The sequence below is a fragment of the Puma concolor genome, chromosome C1 (assembly GCF_028749965.1).
Source record: "Puma concolor isolate L17-30 chromosome C1, mPumCon1.1.hap2, whole genome shotgun sequence".
NCBI classification, from domain to species: domain Eukaryota; kingdom Metazoa; phylum Chordata; class Mammalia; order Carnivora; family Felidae; genus Puma; species Puma concolor.
This window is the reverse complement of record NC_141674.1, coordinates 71,130,004-71,151,097: the sequence shown is the minus strand read 5'-3', so window position 1 is coordinate 71,151,097 and position 21,094 is coordinate 71,130,004. Positions and strand designations below refer to the sequence as shown.

The 21,094-nt window shown below is 33.9% G+C and overlaps 1 protein-coding gene across 2 annotated transcripts in view; it reads right to left on the bottom strand.

The window, feature by feature from the left end:
• Window positions 1–21,094, bottom strand: part of PRKACB (protein kinase cAMP-activated catalytic subunit beta) — a 127,579-nt gene that overhangs the window by 65,302 nt on the left and 41,183 nt on the right. Inside the window, exon 1 of one of the 2 annotated variants that reach the window (XM_025935014.2) lies at window positions 4,881–5,193. The exons of the other annotated variant lie outside the window; for it this stretch is intronic. Within the exon in view, the coding sequence (XP_025790799.1) occupies window positions 4,881–5,064 (184 nt within the window). The 5' untranslated portion in view covers window positions 5,065–5,193. Of the gene's footprint in view, window positions 1–4,880; window positions 5,194–21,094 lie in introns of those variants that run through there. 2 annotated transcript variants of the gene reach the window in all.

The following is a 21,094-nucleotide window of genomic DNA, read 5'->3' as shown; positions in this document are numbered from 1 at the left end:
TTGGCAATCAGATTAAAATGTTACTAGGGGAAAAGTGTCTGTCAAACTTTAATGTGCATATGAATCAGCTGGGTAATTTTGTTAAAATGCAGATTCTGACTCAGTAAGTTTGATAGGCCTGAAAGTCTGCCTTAACAGGCTCCCAGGTGATGCTGATACTGTTGGATTGCTAATACACTCAGAGTAGCAAGACATTACCTAGAATACATACTTAACCTTCCTTTTTCCCTAACCATAGTAGAATGGCTATTCTTGCAAATATTCTTACAAGCAAGTAAAAGCTACTTTTTATGTTATTACACTATTTGGCACTGCCAAATAGTCCATGGAAACATTTTCTAATTTTAAATCATTTAATATCCTGATTAATTTAGTATAAGGGCTGCTGATTACTCAAATTCATATAAACAATCGTGATCAAAATACACAGGTAACAGTGAAAAGTTTAGTGCCTCTGGCGTGTAATATTTTCCAGATTCAGGTCAGCATTTTACTGCTTCTGGTTAATGACCACAGGCCTTTGAGATAAACTGCAAAGATCACAATAGAACAAATTAGAGAAAGCCCGTTAGTGTAAGGCCATGGTGATATTTAATGGCAATCTAACAAAAAACTCGATGTTTATTGAGAACTATGCTGGCGATACCAAAAATAAATTGACAAATTCATGCCTTCTAGGAGTTCAAATAGGGGAGATAGGTAACCTAAGGACTAAGGTAATATAATTTTAAATCTATCAAATAAACTGTATTTTAAGTGAGTATAAGATAATATGAGAACATAGGAAGAGATTATGAATTCTAATAGAGTGAAAAACAGAGGAATAGAATGCTTTGTGATTTTGTTACAGGGATAGTACTTGAGCAGGGTCTAAAAGTACGAGCAGATCCCACCATTGGTAGAAGAAAGGAAAAGGAATTCCAGGTAGAAGAAACACCTTAAATAAGCACTGTTATTATAAAGGGAATCCACTGTCTGAGTATTCATTGCCATGTTCATGTAGTGACAAAAAGTCTTGGTTCTAATTAACTGCCCAGCTCAAACAGAATATGTATAGTATCCAAATACATTTCCTTGTAGTAGAGTTAGCAAGTTAACTTCTCCTTTTTTAGGCAAGTTTAAAAAGCAAATTCTTTAGGCTCTTTTAACAAAAGATTGCATACATATTATTTTCCACTTTAAAAAAAAAACTGTATTAGCTCCTCACTATTAGAATGTAGTCCAAAATTCTGAATATCTAATGGATTTCAAAGATCAGATCTACAGACTACCTTTCCGGACAATAGCTTACTATGTCTTTTAAGTAAATCCTAAATTTTCATGTTTTCACTTATTTGTGTATGTTGTTTATTTTCTTAAAATAATCTTTCCTCCTTCTTTGAGTCTCCAAATTCAATTCATTCTTTATATTCTTGAAGGTCCCATCTCCCCTAATGTTAATTTCTTCTTACACTAAGCTCCACATTAAGCTACTTATACATTTTTAAGTGACCTTTTCACTATACCTTAAATATTGTTCGTATGTATGCTCTTCCTACTCTTGTTTTGGAGGGTAAGAACTAGATCTTATTTTTCGTAGAGCCTGTTTAGACTATGAGATAGTAAATTCTCAGAAACATTTGCCAAAGGGTGCCTGGGTGGCTGGATCAAACATCTGACTCTTGATTTTGGCTCAGGTCATGACCTCAGTGTCGTGGGATCGACTCTCATGCAGGGCTCTGCACTGACAGTGTGGAGCCTGCTTGGGAGTCTCTCTTTCTCACTCTCTCTGCCCTATCTCTGCTCGGTCTCTCTCTTTCTCAAAAATAAGTAAACTTCAAAAAAAAAAAAAAAAAAAGAAATTAAAAGTTTGCCAAATAAATAAAAATGGATTACTACCAAGAAGCTTATGGAATAGTTACAGATGGAAAAAGTAGATAAAAGGATAATGTGGAAGGTCCTCTAGCTTAGAAGTTACAATGACACAGATTCAGTGGCCTAAGAAATAAATATGAAAGTGAATCATCTTGAAGATTGTATGAGCACTGGAAAGGTAAGACTGACTAGATAAGGTGGTCTGATAAACCACTTTAGTTCTCTTACTCTACCTGAAGAAATCCATATGCAAATTGCTTATTTGTTTAATATGGTATTTAAATCTAAGATTCACTCATGGATTTGTATCTACCAGAAAAAATAGCCTGTCAGTTAATGGGAAAGGAGAATAAGTAAAGTGTTTGATGGTATTTACCTATTCAGTCCTTTAAATGTTGTTATTAGACATTCATTAAGTGTATAAAGTCTAAGATTTAAAACGCGAAAACTTCAATCAAGTTCAGCATTATATAATTCGATACACCATTTATGATCAAAGGAAGATTAAAAGCTAACCATAATACATTTGCTACAAAGAGAATTCAATGAATGTCAATATTCCCATTCATTCGGAGTCAGAACAAAAAGCAGAATTCCTCCATGTTTTTTTTTTTCTTTTGAACATGTACTTATATGTGGATGGCATCAGCTGTTAAATATTTATGCCATCAAACAGGAATTCCTATTACTTAATTTAGTAGTAAAAGACGAAACACAGTTAAACCACCTGGAAACTACAATTTGGCTTTTATTCTGTATTTCTTCCTATACGTAGTGTCACTAGAGAAGAAAGAAACTTGCATTAAAACTTGTTACATTTCATAAACACCTAAATTGGTAGTTAACCTTTACTCAATAGTTCACACATCTAATTTTTTAAAAATTACATGTAGTTTCTGTGCTTAGTTGATTTCTTAAAATAGCACTTTTGGAACAAGCATATTCAGAGTGTTTGTTATCAGTAGATAGTACATTCCTTTTCCTTGTCAAACAAGTCATACAAGTAGAATGCTTTGAGTAGCTTTGAAGAATGTGGTTTTCATAAAAACTTCATATAGTCAAAATTCCTTCCATAACTCACTCTGTAAATGATAATTGGTGTTTTCAGCACAAAAATAAACCTTGGAATTTTGAAATGATAGGATTCCTCTTTTTCTGTTGTATCAGTGTTCTCTCCTCTATATCAACACATTCCATAGTAGAAGACTAGAGCTCCATGTTTACTGCACTCATCATTAAACATATAACATTATTGTGTCTGTTTTGATTATTTTGGGGATATGAAAGAGAGAAGAAAGTAGAAGAATACTTGATTAGATTAATGGATACAGTTACTCGTTAAGTATGCCTATTATTTGCAGGGCTATGAGATCTACATATAATTTTACTTGTGTACAAGAATACTAGTTTATTTTGTGACATCATAATAAAGAAAAATGTTAACAGCATTTTATCAGTCTGCTTTTTCTAAAAGAAATCATGGCTCATGATGTTATCTTCAATTGCCAGGTTTTAAAATGTGTTTCAGAAAACATCAGGCCCCATACATTAAAAAAATATAGTGACAGTACAGTTCAAACATAACTTTTAATTATTACAAGCCTGTGATATTCATTCATTTGAGATACATTTACTAAACACCCACTATTTGGATGAGTAGGTATCAGTGAAACAGAAACTAATTCAGTAGTGTCCTCATTCTTCATTGAACATTTAATTAAAAGGTCTTAAAATGCAAGATTTCCAAAAGGACCTAGGAGATTGCAATTTAACAGAATAGGGCAAGTTGAATGAATAACAAACTTCTGTTGCATGGTAAATTTTAATAATGTGGTATTATTTCAATAGTTAACAGTTCATTGACTTGAAGATATTTGAGATTCCTCACCTATCAACCTGCTATATGGTAAGGATTAATTATAAACAAAACCTTTAGAATAAAAAAATTTTACATATATATGTTCTTTACTTTCTCCCTAAAACAGCTCCAAGAAGGTAAAAAATTCTGATGTAGTAAATAAATAATTCAAATAAGCTTCTATAGAACTATGAAGGTACTGTAAAAAATACGGAGTAAATTTTGTAAAGCATTCTTGGTTTGTTTTGTCTTTTTAAACTGTGTTTTTAGACTGCTATGGAACATACAAACAGAAAAGGGCAAAACCTAGTGCTATCTGATTAACAAACACACCAAAAAGGGCAAGGGTAATTCTATTGTTCCTTTAATCACAATGACAAAAATACCTTGGGGAGGGTCCAAGGTGAGAAGTGGAATGGAGGCACTGGTATTGTTTATACGTGAAATTTATCTTTTAAAAGTGCACGCCACCAAAAATGGTTACATATCACCATTTTAGCAAAGCAGCAAGTCCAAACATTTTAACATGCCTGGAAAGAATGTGATGTATGCATAAGCAACTTTTTCCTCCTTTAACCGTAATTATAAGTAATATAAAATATAATTATAAAAGCTTTTGATATTTCTAATGTTATAAATATAAGATTTCACACCGAATAATTATACTATGCTTTTGTATTAGAAATCCTGCTTGTGAAACTGAAGTAACTTTCACACGTGCATTTAAAAATAAAAAATAGTAAACATAATAGAACTTGAATTATAAATTCAAGTCTTCTGACCTTTGAAATTTAGGACTTATGAATCCAAACAATTTTTTAAAAATAACCTGATTATTATTTCTAAAGTTTAGGCTCTTCACTTTTATATAAGAAAAATAAAAACAAAAAAAAAGTAACATACACTAGAGACGATAATAAGAATTTTGTAGAAAGATTTCCTATTGATACTCACTTTGTGGTCAGATATAAAACAAAACAATGAACTACACAATTCAGTTCAACTTATAATCAAGTTTTTGTGGAATTTTGCAACTTCATCCTGCAAAATGTCCTTGTGCAAATCATAAAAAGACAAACAAAACATTGCTCTTTATGTTTGATTCTAAAATTCCAATTAGTATTTTAGCTTCTAGTTAAAAATGTATCATTAAAAAAAAAAAACTTACTTGATCTGTCCCATAAGGCAGTATGTTCAGAGAAATGAAGGCTGTCATTTTCCAGAGTTGTTTTCTGATCATGTGCAGTACTTTTAGAATGTCTATGAAATAATCGGCTAGCAAAACCTTCCAATTTCTGAAGAGCAGTTGTACCTGTATACTGGTTACAGGGTAGTTCTCTATAAGCTGCCATTCATGTACATTTGCACTTTACTTAAAGTAACTGAAAATATTTCCAGAAGGAGCTCAACAACTTCTTGCACAGAAGCTAAGAGCTATGCAAGTGTCAAACTTCCTGTTTGCAGGGTATTCAAACCACTACTGCTGTTCTGTTTCCTGTTAATATAAAACAGTACATTACTGAGCCTTTCTTAGCAAAATTCTTCATTTCAACTAAACATGGGGATTTTAAAGCCTTGCGATATCAGCCCGAAAGATTTTATACTTAAGACTGTTTAATATTAATAAATAGGTTAATGACAACATTAAATTTAAGGCTTTATATACAGACTGAAAAAAAATTTTAAAAAGGAAAACTAGCTAAACATGTATTACAACCCTATGCAAACAATTCAAGGCCAAACCACGTTCCAAATATAATAGGTTAAAAAGGTTGTGTGTGGTTTCCAGGAAATCAGCTAATGTACAGATTTTATGAATCCTTATAAGCAGCTAACTTTTCATCAAAAACTCATATAAAATGAATATTAAAAACTGCAAAACAACTATATGACATGTGTTTTAACTAAGAAAAATTTGAACTAGCATTTAAAAAAAAAGAACTAAATGTTGCTAACTCATTGACTTAAGTCTAACATATACAGGAACTACAAAAACAGAGTATGGGAGTACTGCTTATCAAACTGACAATCTGCTGACAAGTGCCCTATCAGCAGTACATTTTAAAACATTCTAAAATTTGAAAAAAAGGAACAAAATATAAGATTTACAGTGATACAAAATCAGCCACAACAAGACATTTCAACTGAGAAAACAAATTCCTTCTAGTTTACGGAAACATGTTAATTTTTAAAACTAAACACTGAGTACTACTGCTTACCTGATCCCTAACTTTAGGTCTGACTTAGAAACAACTCATTTGATTAAAAGTAAATAAAATTTGCAACTGTCTATTTGCAGGAAACAAAGTAACCTGTGGCATTTAATGATGATTTTGAGTACTTGACTTTTTACACTAATTAAAGGATGAGAAATCTATATGCTTTTCTCCTTGGGAGAGAGAAGAATCTAACTAAAAATATGTTAGTCCAGGAGCACCTGGGTGGCTTGGTCGGTTGGGCATCCGACTTCGGCTCAGGTCATGATCTCACGGTCCGTGAGTTCGAGCCCCGCGTTGGGCTCTGTGCTGACAGCCTGGAGCTGTGCTGTCAGGCTGCTGCTCTGAGACAGCCTGGAGCTGCTCTGTGCTCAGAGCCTGGAGCCTGTTTCAGATTCTGTGTCTCCCTCTCTCTCTGCCCCTCCCCTGTTCATGCTCTACCTCTCTCTGTCTCAAAAATAAATAAACGTTAAAAAAAATTAAAAAAAAAATATGTTAGTCCAGATTTCCTACCAACTGCTTAATAGGATAGGAACAATCATAATAAATAGAATAAGTAGGAGCAATAATGTAATCAAATTAGGGCAACACATACACATAATCCATGAAAAACTGACTAATGAATTTTGCCAAGTAACAGCTCCTTTGTGTACACTTTGTCTTGTGTAATAAAATTAGTATCAATGTAAACAAATGGCCAACAGGATCTATAGGACTAAACTTTCAACATTTTCAGCTTTCTGTGTAAATATGTGTGTACAAGAATAGATAACTTATTAACAGCTGACAGTACTTTACACAAAACAGACACTGAAGAAGTTTCTGCAGTCTTTAATAAACACCTCAGAGTATGGAAGGACTATAGGGACAAAAGGAGATGAACTTCCTGAATTCTCTGACTTACTATCTTAGAAGAAATTCTATTCATCCTTGAGGACCACTCTGTCACCTCTTCACTGAGTTTTCCCACATATTTCCTAGAAAATAAATCACTCTCACCTGTTTCCACCAATCTTAAATCTTTGTGTTAAAACTTGCTGTTTGTAAATTGATGTCTCAAATTGTGAGTCACTTGAATTCGTAAATGTAATACATATACTGCAGACTCAATAAATATGTTGAAGAAAGCATTCATTCTTAACAAATTGAAGGTCTGCGTAGAAATCAAATACTTGAAAATGTTTTAATTTTGTTTATGCAATGTCACTGAACTCTTTTTTCTGTATATTCAGTCTGTTACTAAATTCTGTTCGTTCTTTGGGTGTCATTTTTATTAGTGCAAATGTTGATTTCTAAAATAATTTGTTTTCTCTACTTCCAGTCATTTCTTTCAATCACTCATCTCTGACACATTAACCTTCCAAAATATCATACTCATGGTATTCCCTTGCCAAATGCACAAGTTAATCCTAACAATTGTCTCACCATATTCATTTTTAATATGTTTAGCTAGGCATATTCAACCTTGCTCAAGTTTAGTACAGATGATCCAGATTCCTAACTAGAACACTAAGATTAATTTATTTAAAACAATGCATAATGCTTACAGCAAAATAAGCAGAGAAGGAGGAGGAGGGATAGAAGGAGGAAGGGGAAATAAGCTTCATCTAGTGATGAAATCTGGGCTTTTTTTTTTTCTTCAATAAAACTGTTTCCATTTGTTACCAAGTCCTTATAGAAAGTAGAACCTTTAGTCTTCAGAGCATGTTTCTATATATGGTAATGTGACCAGGAAGTTGTTGCTATGGAAGTACTTAGGCAATTTGACTTTTATTAAAAAGAAGAACTCTACTGGCATCTACTGATAGAAGGAAACAACTACAGCTTTAACTAAAACAGAATTCCTTCATAATTCAAATTAATCTTAAGAAGTATATTGCTCGTATTTCATCCTGACGGTATTTTCAGAATTTTAATTTGTACTAAGATGTCTAGCGCTGTACTCCAAATTTGATACAAGAGCATATTTTATACTCTAGTAATAATTTAAATAACGTGTGATAATAAAACCGGAGTAATCAACTTTGAGGTTACAAAGTCCTTATTATTCATTCTGCATTAATTTTTGAGATCATAACAATTTTCAGAGTTGAATCTCCTTTGATTATCTTAAGATACCACAAAATCCTGGGGTTTTTTTCCTTATATTTAATAATACTAATGAAAGCTTACATTTACCAATTACTTTACAACATATAAAATGGTTTCCACTGGCTTATCAGATCTTTACAAATTAAGTAGGCAGGACAGGTGTTATTAACTTTATTTTAAGATGAGAAAACAAACTTCTAAACACGAAGTCACTTGCCCAAAGTCACTTAAGTCGTCTGGCTCCTAGATCAGAGCTCCTTCGTACTGCACAACAGTGATTACCAAAAGAAGTAAAGATTTTTTTCAAATGCAGCATTTTTCAAACAAAGATGAGGAAGTGCGAATAAAAGAATAGTAGGGGGTGGAATTAGTTCTTGGATATACTGTCTCGAGTCTAAAAATCTGCTATTAGAATGTTTCCCTTTAGATGGTCGGTCACCTTATAGCCATGTGATTTCAATGTCTACCTTTAGGTTTACGGTCATGCTGAGGCCAAGCATAACCATACATGTCAGAGTTTCGAGGTTAAAAGAAACACATGGAAGCATACTCGATACGTAAATGATGTTATCTGTTCCACATAGAGGGCACATAATATGACCATGACCTCTGCTATTCAAATAAAGGTTTTAGGGTAACAGTTTTGCCTTTCACAAAATGTTTTAATGGATTCATGGGGCACCTGGGTGGCTCGCTGGTTGAGTATCTGACTTTGGCTCAAATCATGATTTCACAGTTCGTGAGTTCAAGCCCTGCATCAGGCTTGCTGCTGTTAATGCAGATCCTCTCTGCCCCTCCCCCACTTATTCTCTCTCTCTCTCTCTGCTCCTCCCCCACTCATTCTCTCTCTCTCTCAAAAATAAAAATAAACATTTATAAAAAATTTTTAAAAATAAATGGATTCCTGTATTTTATAAATGTATTCAACCTTTTAAGACTGGCTTCTTTCATTTAGCACAATATAACAATTAAGATTCATCCATGTTGTGTTTCAATAGTTGACTCATTTTTATTACTGAATAGTATTCCAGTGTATGGATTTACAATTTATATATCCATTCACAACTGAATTACTTTGCAGCTTTGTCAAAAATCAATTAACAATATATTTGTGGGGGTCTATTCTGGACTCTGTCCTGTTCCACTGATTTGATGTGTCAATTCTTTCATCAATACCCTACTGTGTTGGTTACTGTAGCTTTTGAGTAAGTCTTAAGCCAGATAGGGTAAATCTTCCAACTTTTTTTTTTTTTTAATTGTTTTGACTGTTAGACTTCCTTAACCTTTCATATGTATTTTAAGTTTGTCTATGCCTACAAAAATAATCTTGCTGGGACTTTATTAAGATTGTGTTTATTGAGGGGCGCCTGGGTGGCTCAGTTGGTTAAGTGTCCGACTTCGGCTCAGGTCATGATCTTGCGGTCCGTGAGTTCAAGCCCCACGTCAGGATCTGTGCTGACAGCTCAGAGCCTGGAGCCTGTTTCAGATTCTGTGTCTCCCTCTCTCTCTGACCCTCCCCCATTCATGCTCTGTCTCTCTCTTCTCAAAAATAAATAAACGTTAAAAAAAATTAAAAAAAAAAAGATTGTGTTTATTGAGAGAAATGCGTCTCAATTTCTCAATTGAGAAAACTTTCAATGAGTTTTCAATCCATGGTCATAATGTATCTCTTAATGATACTTGGGTCTTTGATTTCTTTCATTAGTGTTTAAAGTTTTAAGCATTTAGATCCTGCACATATTTTGTTAGTTATACCTACATACCATTTTTTAAATTGGAGCTATTGTAAATGTACTTTAAAAAAATGTTTACAATTGTTCACTGCTAGTGTATAGAAATAGGTCTTATTTTCATATTTTAACCTTGTATATTGCAACCTTGCTACGTGCACTTATTAGTTTTATGAGTCTTTTTGTAGATTTCTTAGGATTTTCTATGAAGGCAATCATGTCATCTTTGAACAGATTGTTTTATTTCTAGGACTTCTAGTAATAATGTTGAACAAAAGAGTATCAAGAGTGGACATCGTTGCCCTATTCCCAATCTTAGAAAGAAAACATTTAGTTTTTCATCATTTATTATGTCAGCTGTTGACATTTTTTGTAATTGCCCCTTATTGAGATAAGGAGTTTCTTTGTATTCCTAGCTAGGTATTTTTACCTTACAGGGATGTTAATTTTATCTAATGCTTTTTTAGCATCTATTGGTAATGATCATATGGTTTTACTTCTTTAGTCTATTAATATGATAGATTACAGTTACTGATTAATTTTCAAATATTGAACCAGGCTTGAATCCCCAGGATAAATACCTCTTGGTCTTTTTTTTTTTTTTTAATTTTATTTTATTTATTTATTTTTTCAACGTTTATTTATTTTTGGGACAGAGAGAGACAGAGCATGAACGGGGGAGGGGCAGAGAGAGAGGGAGACACAGAATCGGAAACAGGCTCCAGGCTCTGAGCCATCAGCCCAGAGCCTGACGCGGGGCTCGAACTCCTGGACTGCGAGATCGTGACCTGGCTGAAGTCGGACGCTTAACCGACTGCGCCACCCAGGCGCCCCATATACCTCTTGGTCTTAATGTACTATTCTTTTTATATATTGCTGGATTCAACTTATGAATACTTCTTGAGAATTCTGTGTATATGTTTATAAGAAATATTTTCAAATTTTAATTTCATTACCGTTTTTGAATGATTTTGCTATCAGGTTAAGGATGAGGGCATAAAACAAGTTGAGAGGTATTCTGTCTTCTATTTTCTGGAAGAGACTGCAAAAAGGTGGTATCATTTTTTCCCTTAAATATTTGGTAGAATTTGTCAGGAAAACTATCTGGGCCACGAGTTCTTTTTTGAGAGGCTAAAAATACCAATTCAATTTCTTTAATAGATATGGTACTATTCAGTTGTCTATTTCATCTTCGGTGAATTTGGTAGTTTGTTTTTCACCAATTGGTCTATTTCAACTAAGTTGTCAAATTTATGTGAATACAATGTTTCAAATCTCTTTATTACCCTTTTAATGTCTGTGGCATCTGTAGTTATATCCCCTCTTTCATTTTTGGTAGTGGTAATTTGCCTACTTTCCTTGGTAAATCTGGCAAAAACATTCTAAGTATTTTTTTAAAGGAACCACCTCTTGTTTTCATTGATTTTCTCTACCATTCTTTCTGTTTTTAATTTCATTGATTCTTGCTCTTTTTTCCTTCCCTCTACTTTTTTTGGGATAATACCTAGGATTATTTAGAAGTGTATTGTTTAAATTTCCAAGTATCTGAAAAATTTCCCTGGTATCTAGTTCTCTTACTGATTTCTAATTAATTCCATTATGGTCAGAACATGATTTTTAATTCTTTTAAATTTTTAAAGTGTTGTCTTATGACCAAGAATATGGTCTTTGATGGTGAATGTCCCATGAACATTTGAAAAGAGTGTCTTTTATAATTGTTAAGTATACTATAAATGTCAATATGATTGATGGTGTTTTTCAAGTCTTCTATATTCTTTCAGATTTTTGGTTTAATTGTTCTATAGATAACTGAGAGAAGATTAAAGAAGTCTTCAACTTTGTAGATTTTCGTATTTCTCTCCTTTCAGTATATTAGTTTTTGCTTCATGTATTTTGAAACTCTGTTATTAGATTCATACATATTTAGGATTGTTTTATCTTCTTACCAAATGGACACTTTGAGCATTATAAATATCCCTTCTTAATCCTGGCTAATTTTCTTGAAGTCAACTTTGTATGATATTAATACTGCCAACACAAATTTTACCGAATAGTATTTGTATGGCATATCTTTCCCTCCAGTCTTTTGCTTTTAAACACTATATCAATATATTTAAAGTCAATTTCTTGTATATAACACATAGCTGAGTCTTGTTTAAATCATTTACATTTGCTGCAATTATTGATATAATTGGCTTTAGGTCTATTATTTTGTTACTTTTTTTCTGTTTGTTCCCTATTTGTTAAAAAAAGCTTTAATGAATATAACTGACAAAAAATAAACTGCAAATATGTGAAGTGTAGAATTTGATGTTGACATATAAATACAACTGTGAAACCAGGACCAAAGGCAAGATAATGAACTTTTCTCATGCCTCTTCATAATTTTTCCTTCTTTCCATCCTGAATCCCAGCAACTTGATACTTCCTGACAATATAGTTTATATTTTTAACACATATAAAATGGAACTTTTTCTTGAAATAAACTTTTTATTTTATAACAGTTTTAAATTTACAGAAAAATTACAAAGATAGTACAGAGTTGCTATATAACCAACACCTGTTTTTCACTATTATTAACATCTCACATTAGTATGGTAAATTTGTATAATTAATGAGCCAATGTTGATACACATTTGTTAACCAAAGTCTGTAGTTTATTCACATTTCCTTAGGTTTTAACTAATGTCCTTTTCCTGTTCCAGGATCCCACCCATGATACCACATTACATTTAGTACTCCTGTCTCCTTTGGCTCTTCTTAACTAGATGACTCATGTTTCCTTAGACTCTTACTCAGATTTCCCTTGTTTTGATGACCTTGACAATTTTGAGGAGTATTGGCCAGGTATGTTGTACAGTGTTCCTCAATTACTATTTGTGTGTTGTTGTTTTCATGATGGCTGGGGTTATGGGCACTGAGGACAGAAGAAGTAAAAATAACATTTATATCACATCATATCAAGGGTATATACTATCAACACGACTTATCAATGTGAATGCTATCCTTGATCACCTGGTTGAGGTAGTGTTTTTCAGGTGCCTCCACCTATTCCATACCGTACTTGTTGGAATTAAGTCACTATGCCCAGTGCATATTTAAGGAATGGGGAGTTACACTCTACTTCCTTCAAGGCAGAGTGGAATTCCTCTGCTAGGGCAATGTGTCTCTTCTTCCCCATTTATTTATTCAATCATTTATTTACCTTCTATATGGACTCATGGATATTTATTTTATATTTTGGGCTATAATCCAATACTACATTATTTATTTTATTGCTCAAATCATTCAAGTTTTGGCCATTGGAAACTTTCAATTGCTTCCTATGCCACTTTGATATACAATTGTGTGTGTGTGCATAAGCACATGCACACATGCATGTATATTTGAACACTTGCTTACTAGCACTATAAAATGGCCCGTGCTCATTTTGTATACTTCCTGCATCAATCCTAGAATCAGCCATTTCTCCAAGGAGCTCTAGTTCCTCTTACTGGACAATGGTACTACAGACCAAGATCTGGGAACTAGGTGAGCTTGTTGCTACTGGAGTGTTGTTGCCTTTAGGCCTTCTCAGCTGACAGAGCAGAAAAATACATGTGTGTACCAAATGTGTATATACCCATATCTATAAGTATTTCTACATATAATCATCTGTGTCTATAATAAGGTAAAGATGAGTTCTTTCTAGTATCTCCAACTCTAATTCATTACTGCATGATTCATTTAACTTCCTCCTCTTTCTTACTTGAAAACTCCCACTCCAACCATCCACTATTCATTTACTTACTTGTTCAATTTCAGTATACACATATGGAAATATCAGAATTGTTAAGCTGCTACAGTTAACAACTTTATCCCCATGGGAAACAACTTTATTAACTCAAGTACACTACTATGCAGTTTCTGTTGCCTCTACCCTTACAGATTTCACCTATTTCCAAATTTACTTAGATCAGCACCTTTGGCCTCATCTTCAGTGAGGCTGTTTCATGAGTTTGCAATAAAGTTAGATTGTTTTGTCACAGTCTGCATTTCATTCTGGGATCCCCCAACTTTCTAAATGATGTGTTTTTTTTAATTACATACATAAGACAAAAATTACATACATTAAGATTTACTCTGTACTGTGGGTGCTATGGGTTTGGACAAATGTATAATGTCATGTAACCACAATTACATTATCAACAGAATAGGTTAGCACCTTTATAAATATCCTGAGCTTCCCTGATTCTTAGCACCTATTGATCTTTTTACCACTGCTAGAGTTTTGCCTTTTCCAGAGTGTCAAAATTGGAGTCATACCCTATGCAGACTTTTCAATCTTATTCTATCACCTAGAAATATGCATTTAAAATACATGCATGTCTTTTTGTGGTTTTATGGCTTATTTCTTTTTATCACTGAATAAGAACCTATCGTATTGATGTACTTGAGTTTGTTTATTCACCTACTGAAGGGTCATAGTTACTTCCAGTTTTGGGCCATTATGACTAGAGTTGCTATAAACTTTCATGTGCAGGTTTCTGTGTGGATGTAGTTTTTAAATTAGCATAGTAAATTAAATTCCTAGGAATGTGATTGTTGGATTGTATGTTTAGATTCTGTTTAGCTCTGCAAGAAATTGCCAAAATGTCTTCCAAAGTGGCTGTACCATTTTTATTTACCACCACCAATGAAGAGTTCTTGTTGTTCTATGTCCTTATTAGAAATCGGCGGTTTTGTGTATGTTTTAACATTAGCCATTTTAAAAGATTTATAGTAGTATCTTATTATTTCATTTTGCAATTCCCTAGGGACAAATGATGTTGAGCATCTTTTCATTAGGCTTATTTACTTACCATCATTATCTTTAGTGAGATGTCTGTTCAGATCTTTTGCCCATTTTTTAAATGGATTGTTTATCTTATAAATGAGTTGTATCTGGTAGAATTCACTAGTGAATGCATCTAGTCCTGATGCTTTTTCAGAAATTATTTTTTAATTATTAATTTTCAAATTATTGATTCGGTCTTAGTAGATAGATTAAGATAGATACATTGATAGATCTATTGAGATTATCTATTTCTATTTGTGTAAGTTTTGATAATCTATCTCCTTCAAAAAATTGGTCTATTTCATCTGAGTTATTAACTTGTGGGTCTAAAATTTTTCACAGTATTCTTTTATTACCTCTTAATGCCCATGGGGGTTATGGCGATCTTCAAGCTTTGATTTCTAATATTGGTAATTTGTGTTCTTCATCTTTTTTTTTTTTTATTAGCCTGGCTAGATATTTATCAATTTTACTGAATTTTCCCTAGATCAAGTTTTTATTTTTTTTAATTAAAAAAAAAATTTAAGGGGCGCCTGGGTGGCTCAGTCGGTTAAGTGGCCGGCTTCGGCTCAGGTCATGATCTCGCGGTCTGTGAGTTCGAGCCCCACATCGGGCTCTGTGCTGACAGCTCAGAGCCTGGAGCCTGTTTCGGATTCTGTGTCTCCCTCTTTCTGACCCTCCCCCGTTCATGCTGTGTCTCTCTCTGTCTCAAAAATAAATAAACGTTAAAAAAAAAAAAAAAACATTAAAAAAATTTAAGCTTCTGCACAGCAAAGGAAAAAATCAACAAAACTAAAAGGCAACCGATGGAATGGAAGAAGATATTTGCAAATGACATCAGATAAAGGGTTAGAAACCAAAATCTATAAAGAACTTACCAAATTCAATACCCCAAAAAACAAATAATCCCATGAAGAAATGGGCAAAAGACATGAATAGACATTTTTCCAAAGAAGATATCCAGATAGCCAACTGACACATGAAAAGATACTCAATCAGGGAAATAACAAATCAAAAGCATAATGAGAAACCACCTCACACCTGTCAGAATGGCTAAAATTAACAACTCAAGCAATGACAGATGTTGGCAAGATGTGGAGAAAGGGGAACCCTACTGCACTATTGGTGGGAATGCAAACTGGAGCAGCCACTCTGGAAAACAGTGTGGAGGTTCCTCAAAAAACTAAAAATAGAACTATTCTATGACCTAGCAATTGCACTACTAGGAATTCATCCAAATGATACAGAAATGCTGATTCGAAGGGGCACATGCACCCCAATGTTTATAGGAGCACTATCAACAACAGCCAAATTATGGAAAGAGCCCAAATGTCCAACAACTGATGAATGGATAAAGAAATTGTGGTTTATATACACAATGGAATACTACGTGGCAATGAGAAAAAATGAAATATGGCCTTTTGTAGCAACGTGGATGGAACTGGAGAGTGTGATGCTAAGTGAAATAAGCCATACAGAGAAAGACAGATACCATATGGTTTCACTCTTATGTGGATCCTGAGAAACTTAACAGAAACCCATGGGGGAGGGGAAGAAAAAAAAAAAAAAAGATTACAGTGGGAGAGAGCCAAAGCATAAGAGACTGTTAAAAACTGAGAACAAACTGAGGGTTGATGGGGGGTGGGAGGGAGGGGAGGGTGGGTGATGGGTATTGAGGAGGGCACCTTTTGGGATGAGCACTGGGTGTTGTATGGAAACCAATTTGACAATAAATTTCATATATTTAAAAAAAAAAAGGTGTGGGGTGTGTGTGTGTGTGTGTGTGTACATATGTATATATAAAATGGAATACTACTAAGTGATGAAAAAGAATGAAATCTTGCCATTTGCAACAACATGGATGGAACTGGAGGGTATTATACTAAGTGAAATAGTCAGAGAAAGACTAGTATCACATAATTTCACTCATATGTGAAATTTGAGAAACTTAACAGATGATCATAGGTAAAAAGAAGGAAAAATAAGATAAAAACATAGAGGGAGGCAAACCATAAGAGACTCTTAAATACAGAGAACAAACTGAGAGTTGATGAGGGTGGGGCAAATGAGTGATGGGCATTAGAGAGGGCGCTTGTTGGGATGAGCAATGGGTGTTATATGTAAGTGATGAATCACTGGGTTCTACTCCTGAAGCCAAGACTACACTGTATGTTAACTAACTTGAGAATTAAAAAAAAAAAAAAAATCTAGATTTTCAAATTTAGAATTAAATTTTTTTTAATTTTTTTTTGGGGGGGGGCAATGTGCACACAAGAAGGGGAGGGGCAGAGAGAGGGAGAAAGAGGATCTGAAGTGGGCTCCATTGCTGAGAGCAGAGAGCCCGATGTGGGGCCCCACCAAACTCATGAACCATGAGATTGTGACATGAGCCAAAGTTAGATGCTTCACTGAGTCACCCAGCCGCGCCCCTAGAACAAACTTTTAAAAATAATTGTTCTCACTGGTTTCCTGTATTCAATTTCTAGTCTGTATTATTTCTTTAGCTTGCATTGGGCTTAAATTGCTTCCTTTCTCTACATTCCTAAAGTGGAAACTTAAGGTTATAAGCTGCCCTCTAAGCACTGTTTTTGCTGAATTCCCCAAATTGTGATAAATTGTATTTTCATTATCATTTAAATTATTTTCAAATTTCTTGAGACTTCTTCTTTGACTCATGTGTTATTTAAAAGTATGCTCTTTAATTAATTTCTATATTTGGGAATTTTCCAGCTTAATTTCTGTTATCAATTTCTGGTTTAATTCTGCTGTGATCTGAGAATATACTTTGCATGAGTACTATTTTTTCAAACATGTTAAGGTGAGGTTCCACCTCACTGATTCTTTCCTCAACTATATTATTCTACTGATAAGCTCATCCAAAACCATTTATTTGTTAGTGGATTTTTTTGATTTTTTTTTTTTTTTTTTTTTTTTTACTTCTAGCACTTGCTTTTGATACTTTCTTAGTTTCTTTCTGCTTACATTGCTCATGTTTTCTTGCATATAGTTTACTGTTTCTATTAGAGCTCTTAACATATTAATCATAGTTATTTTAAGTTCCCTATCTAATAATTCCAACATCTGTAATATCTGAGTTTGGTTCTGGTGCTTTCTTTGTTTTTTCACACTGTTCTTTCTTGTCTTTAGGCATGTCTTCTTTTTGTTGAAAGTTCACCATTTGGTATTGGGAAATAGGAAGAGGTAAGTAAGCATTTACTATGTGGATCTGTTACTATGTGGCCTGTCTGGCCAGGAGGTGAGCTGTGTTTAATAAGTGTCAGAAGCTTCAAGTTCCTCCATTATCTTTGTTTTTTGTCCCTTATTGACTGTGGGCTTCCCTCAATACTTCTCTTCAGAGAGTCCATGGCTTTTTCAGCTGTAATTCTATTATTATACTGGATCCCTGTTATATATCTGCTTATTTGGATAGTTGGCTTTTTCTCTTTTGGTTTTGGTATGAGGGTTTGGGTGGGGGAGGAAAAGCATTCTGTAATATTAGAATTAAATCTTTATTCCTTATTTGGCCTGTTTTTCTGGGCTTTGACCTTCACAGGTGTTTCTCCATGATATAGCTTCCCCCCTCCCCCTCTTTAGAAAGAAAGCCTAGACAGGGCTGGATTAGGAAGGATGCCTCTCCAAACTGGGATTGTCTTTTTTTGTTTGTATAGTTTCTTAAATTCCACATGTGAGTGAAATCAAATGGTATTTGCTTTCTCTGAATTTTTTCACTAAGCATTATAGCCTCTAGGTCAATCCATGTTGTTGCAAATGACAAGATCTCATTCTTTTTATGGCTGAATAATATTCCATTATATATATAATGCACCTGTTTTTCAGATTTTATTTGATGGATCAATTACTTTCTAGTTTTTCAACTTAGGCAGCTTGTTCTACTTTTTGGTTTTCCTCCCTTATTTATCTTCAACTGACATGTAAAAGTACACATTTTATAAGGTATGGGTAACACACATGATGAAATTTTTTCCATTTCCCTACATTCACTCAACTAGGACATATATTGATGTCTTGAATCAGTAAAATTCTACTAGTGAATATTTTATATGTGTGTGTGTGTGTGTATATATATATATATATATATATACACACACACACACACACACACACATATAAGCCACATCTTCTTTATTCATTCTTCTATGGACATCTGGGTTGCTTCCATATCTTGGCTATTGTAAATAGTGCTACAATAAACATAAGGATAAGGGTGCCTGGATGGCTCAGTTGGTTAAGCATCTGACTCTTTTTTTTTTTTTATTTTTTTTAATGTTTTTATTTATTTTTGAGGCAGAGAGAGACAGAGCATGAGCAAGGGAGGGGCAGAGAGAGAGGGAAACACAGAATCAGAAGCAGGCTCCAGGCTCTGAGCTGTCAGCACAGAGCATGATGCGGGGCTCGAACTCACAGACCGTGAGATCATGACCTGAGCTGAAGTCGGATGCTTAACCAACTGAGCCACCCAGGCGACCCAGCATCTGACTCTTAATTTCAGCTCAGGTTATGATCTCATGGTTGTGAGATCGAGCTCCCTGTTGAGCTCAGTGCTGGGCATGGGGCCTGCTTAAGATTCTCTCTCCCCCTCTCCTTCTGCCCTACCCATCCCTCTCTCTCTCTCTACCTGAAAAAAATAAATAAAATAAAAAAGACAGAAAGAAAAATGTTTAAAGTTGTACCACCTTTGCTGATTATCTGTTTAATCAATGAATAAAGATAGGCATATTAATAATATTAAAACTGCTGACAGATATTACTTTTCTTAAAACAGTTCTGAACAGATAATTTGGAGGAAATATTGTAGATGGGAGAACTGTGGAGAACGGGATTCAAGCTAGTTATTTCTTAACTGGCTCCTTACACATTGAGTATTCTAAATAACCTAGGATTTATTATTATGCTTGCTGATAAATGGGTTTATGACACTTTGAAACTAATTAGTTATCTCTGTAATCCTTGGTTTCCTCTTTTTGCAAAACAAGATCATTAATACCTTCCCTGAATGTTATTACTGGTTTTATGTATGACTCAAGATAATGTAAGTGAATTCTCTTTGTAAATTGTAAATGTTATGAAAATGTAGACAGGTATTATATTAACACATCTGATTAATAACTATATAACTATTATTTATTTAAGTCATATTAAAGAAAGTCAAGGTATACTACAATATCACTTTTTTAAAGTCTAAGCACTGGAAGCATCCAAATTGTTCAAAAAGATTATAAACAGCTATTCCATTTTAATATTTAGTATTTCTGAGAAAGTGGCACATGTACTGCAAGAATCAATGTATGCAATATGGAAAAAATGGTATAGATATGAACGGACAATTCCAGTGACACCAAGACAATATTGTTCTTAAAACATGAAAGGCATTAGTTCTGTGTCCCGTACTGTATAACGCCCTGTTTAAAATTGTTTAAACGCCCTGTTTAAAATTGTGCTTTCTAGAGGCACTGAGTGGCTCAGTCAGTGAAGCATCAGACTTTGGCTCAGGTCATGATCTCATGGTTGATGAGTTTGAGCCCTGCATTGGACTCTGTGCTGACAGCTCAGAGTCTGGAGCCTGCTTTGGATTCTGGGTCTCCCTCTCTCTCTCTGCCCCTCCCCCACTGGGTGCATGAGTGCTCTCTCTCAAAAATAAACAAACATTAAAAGAATAAAAATAAAATAAAATAAAATAAATAAAATTGTGCTTTTTAGTAGATGGGTACCTACATTATGCAAATAAACTTTAATGAAAAATAGATTAGATTCTAAAGAGTCCTAGGAAAAACCTTTTTTTTTCCACATAATAAAAAGTTGTGCAAATCAGTTTTCTTTAAATAAAAAATTCTCATTGAACATATATTCGTCTTTAATATAATTTTATGATATAAGAATAGGAAATAATAAATTTATTCAAAGCATAAAATGTATTCACTGGAAGTATTATTTTTTATTAAAAATTATTTTTAATGTTTTTATTTATTTTTGAGACACAGAGAGAGCATGAGCAGGAGAGGGGCAGAGAGAGAGAGGAAGACAGAGCCTGAAGCAGGCTCCAGGCTCAGAGCTGTCAGCACAGAGCCCGACGCGGGGCTTGAATTCACGGACTGTGAGATCATGACCTGAGCTGAAGTTGGACACTTAACCGACTGAGCCACCCAGGCACCCCAAGTTTTTCACTGGAAGTATTATTAAGACAAACCTGTAAATCTCCAGATAGGAAAACAGTTAATATAGACAATTCAATGGATTATTAAAATAACTTTTCAAAAGTCAGAGTCCAATTAGGAATAAGAACTAAATTTGCTGTGTATAGCTATCAAATATAAGAAAAATAAAGCAAAAAATTTTCTCATTTATATTATAGACACAGTAAACCAGTTTAGTATTGTACTAAGAATAACAGTTATGGCAAATGATTAATTGTTCCAAACTCACGCTCTTTACCTAATTAAATGCAACTATTAGTAACAGTAGCAGATAAAATAACTTCATTCTTCCCTGGAAAGATAGATTTTTTTAAATA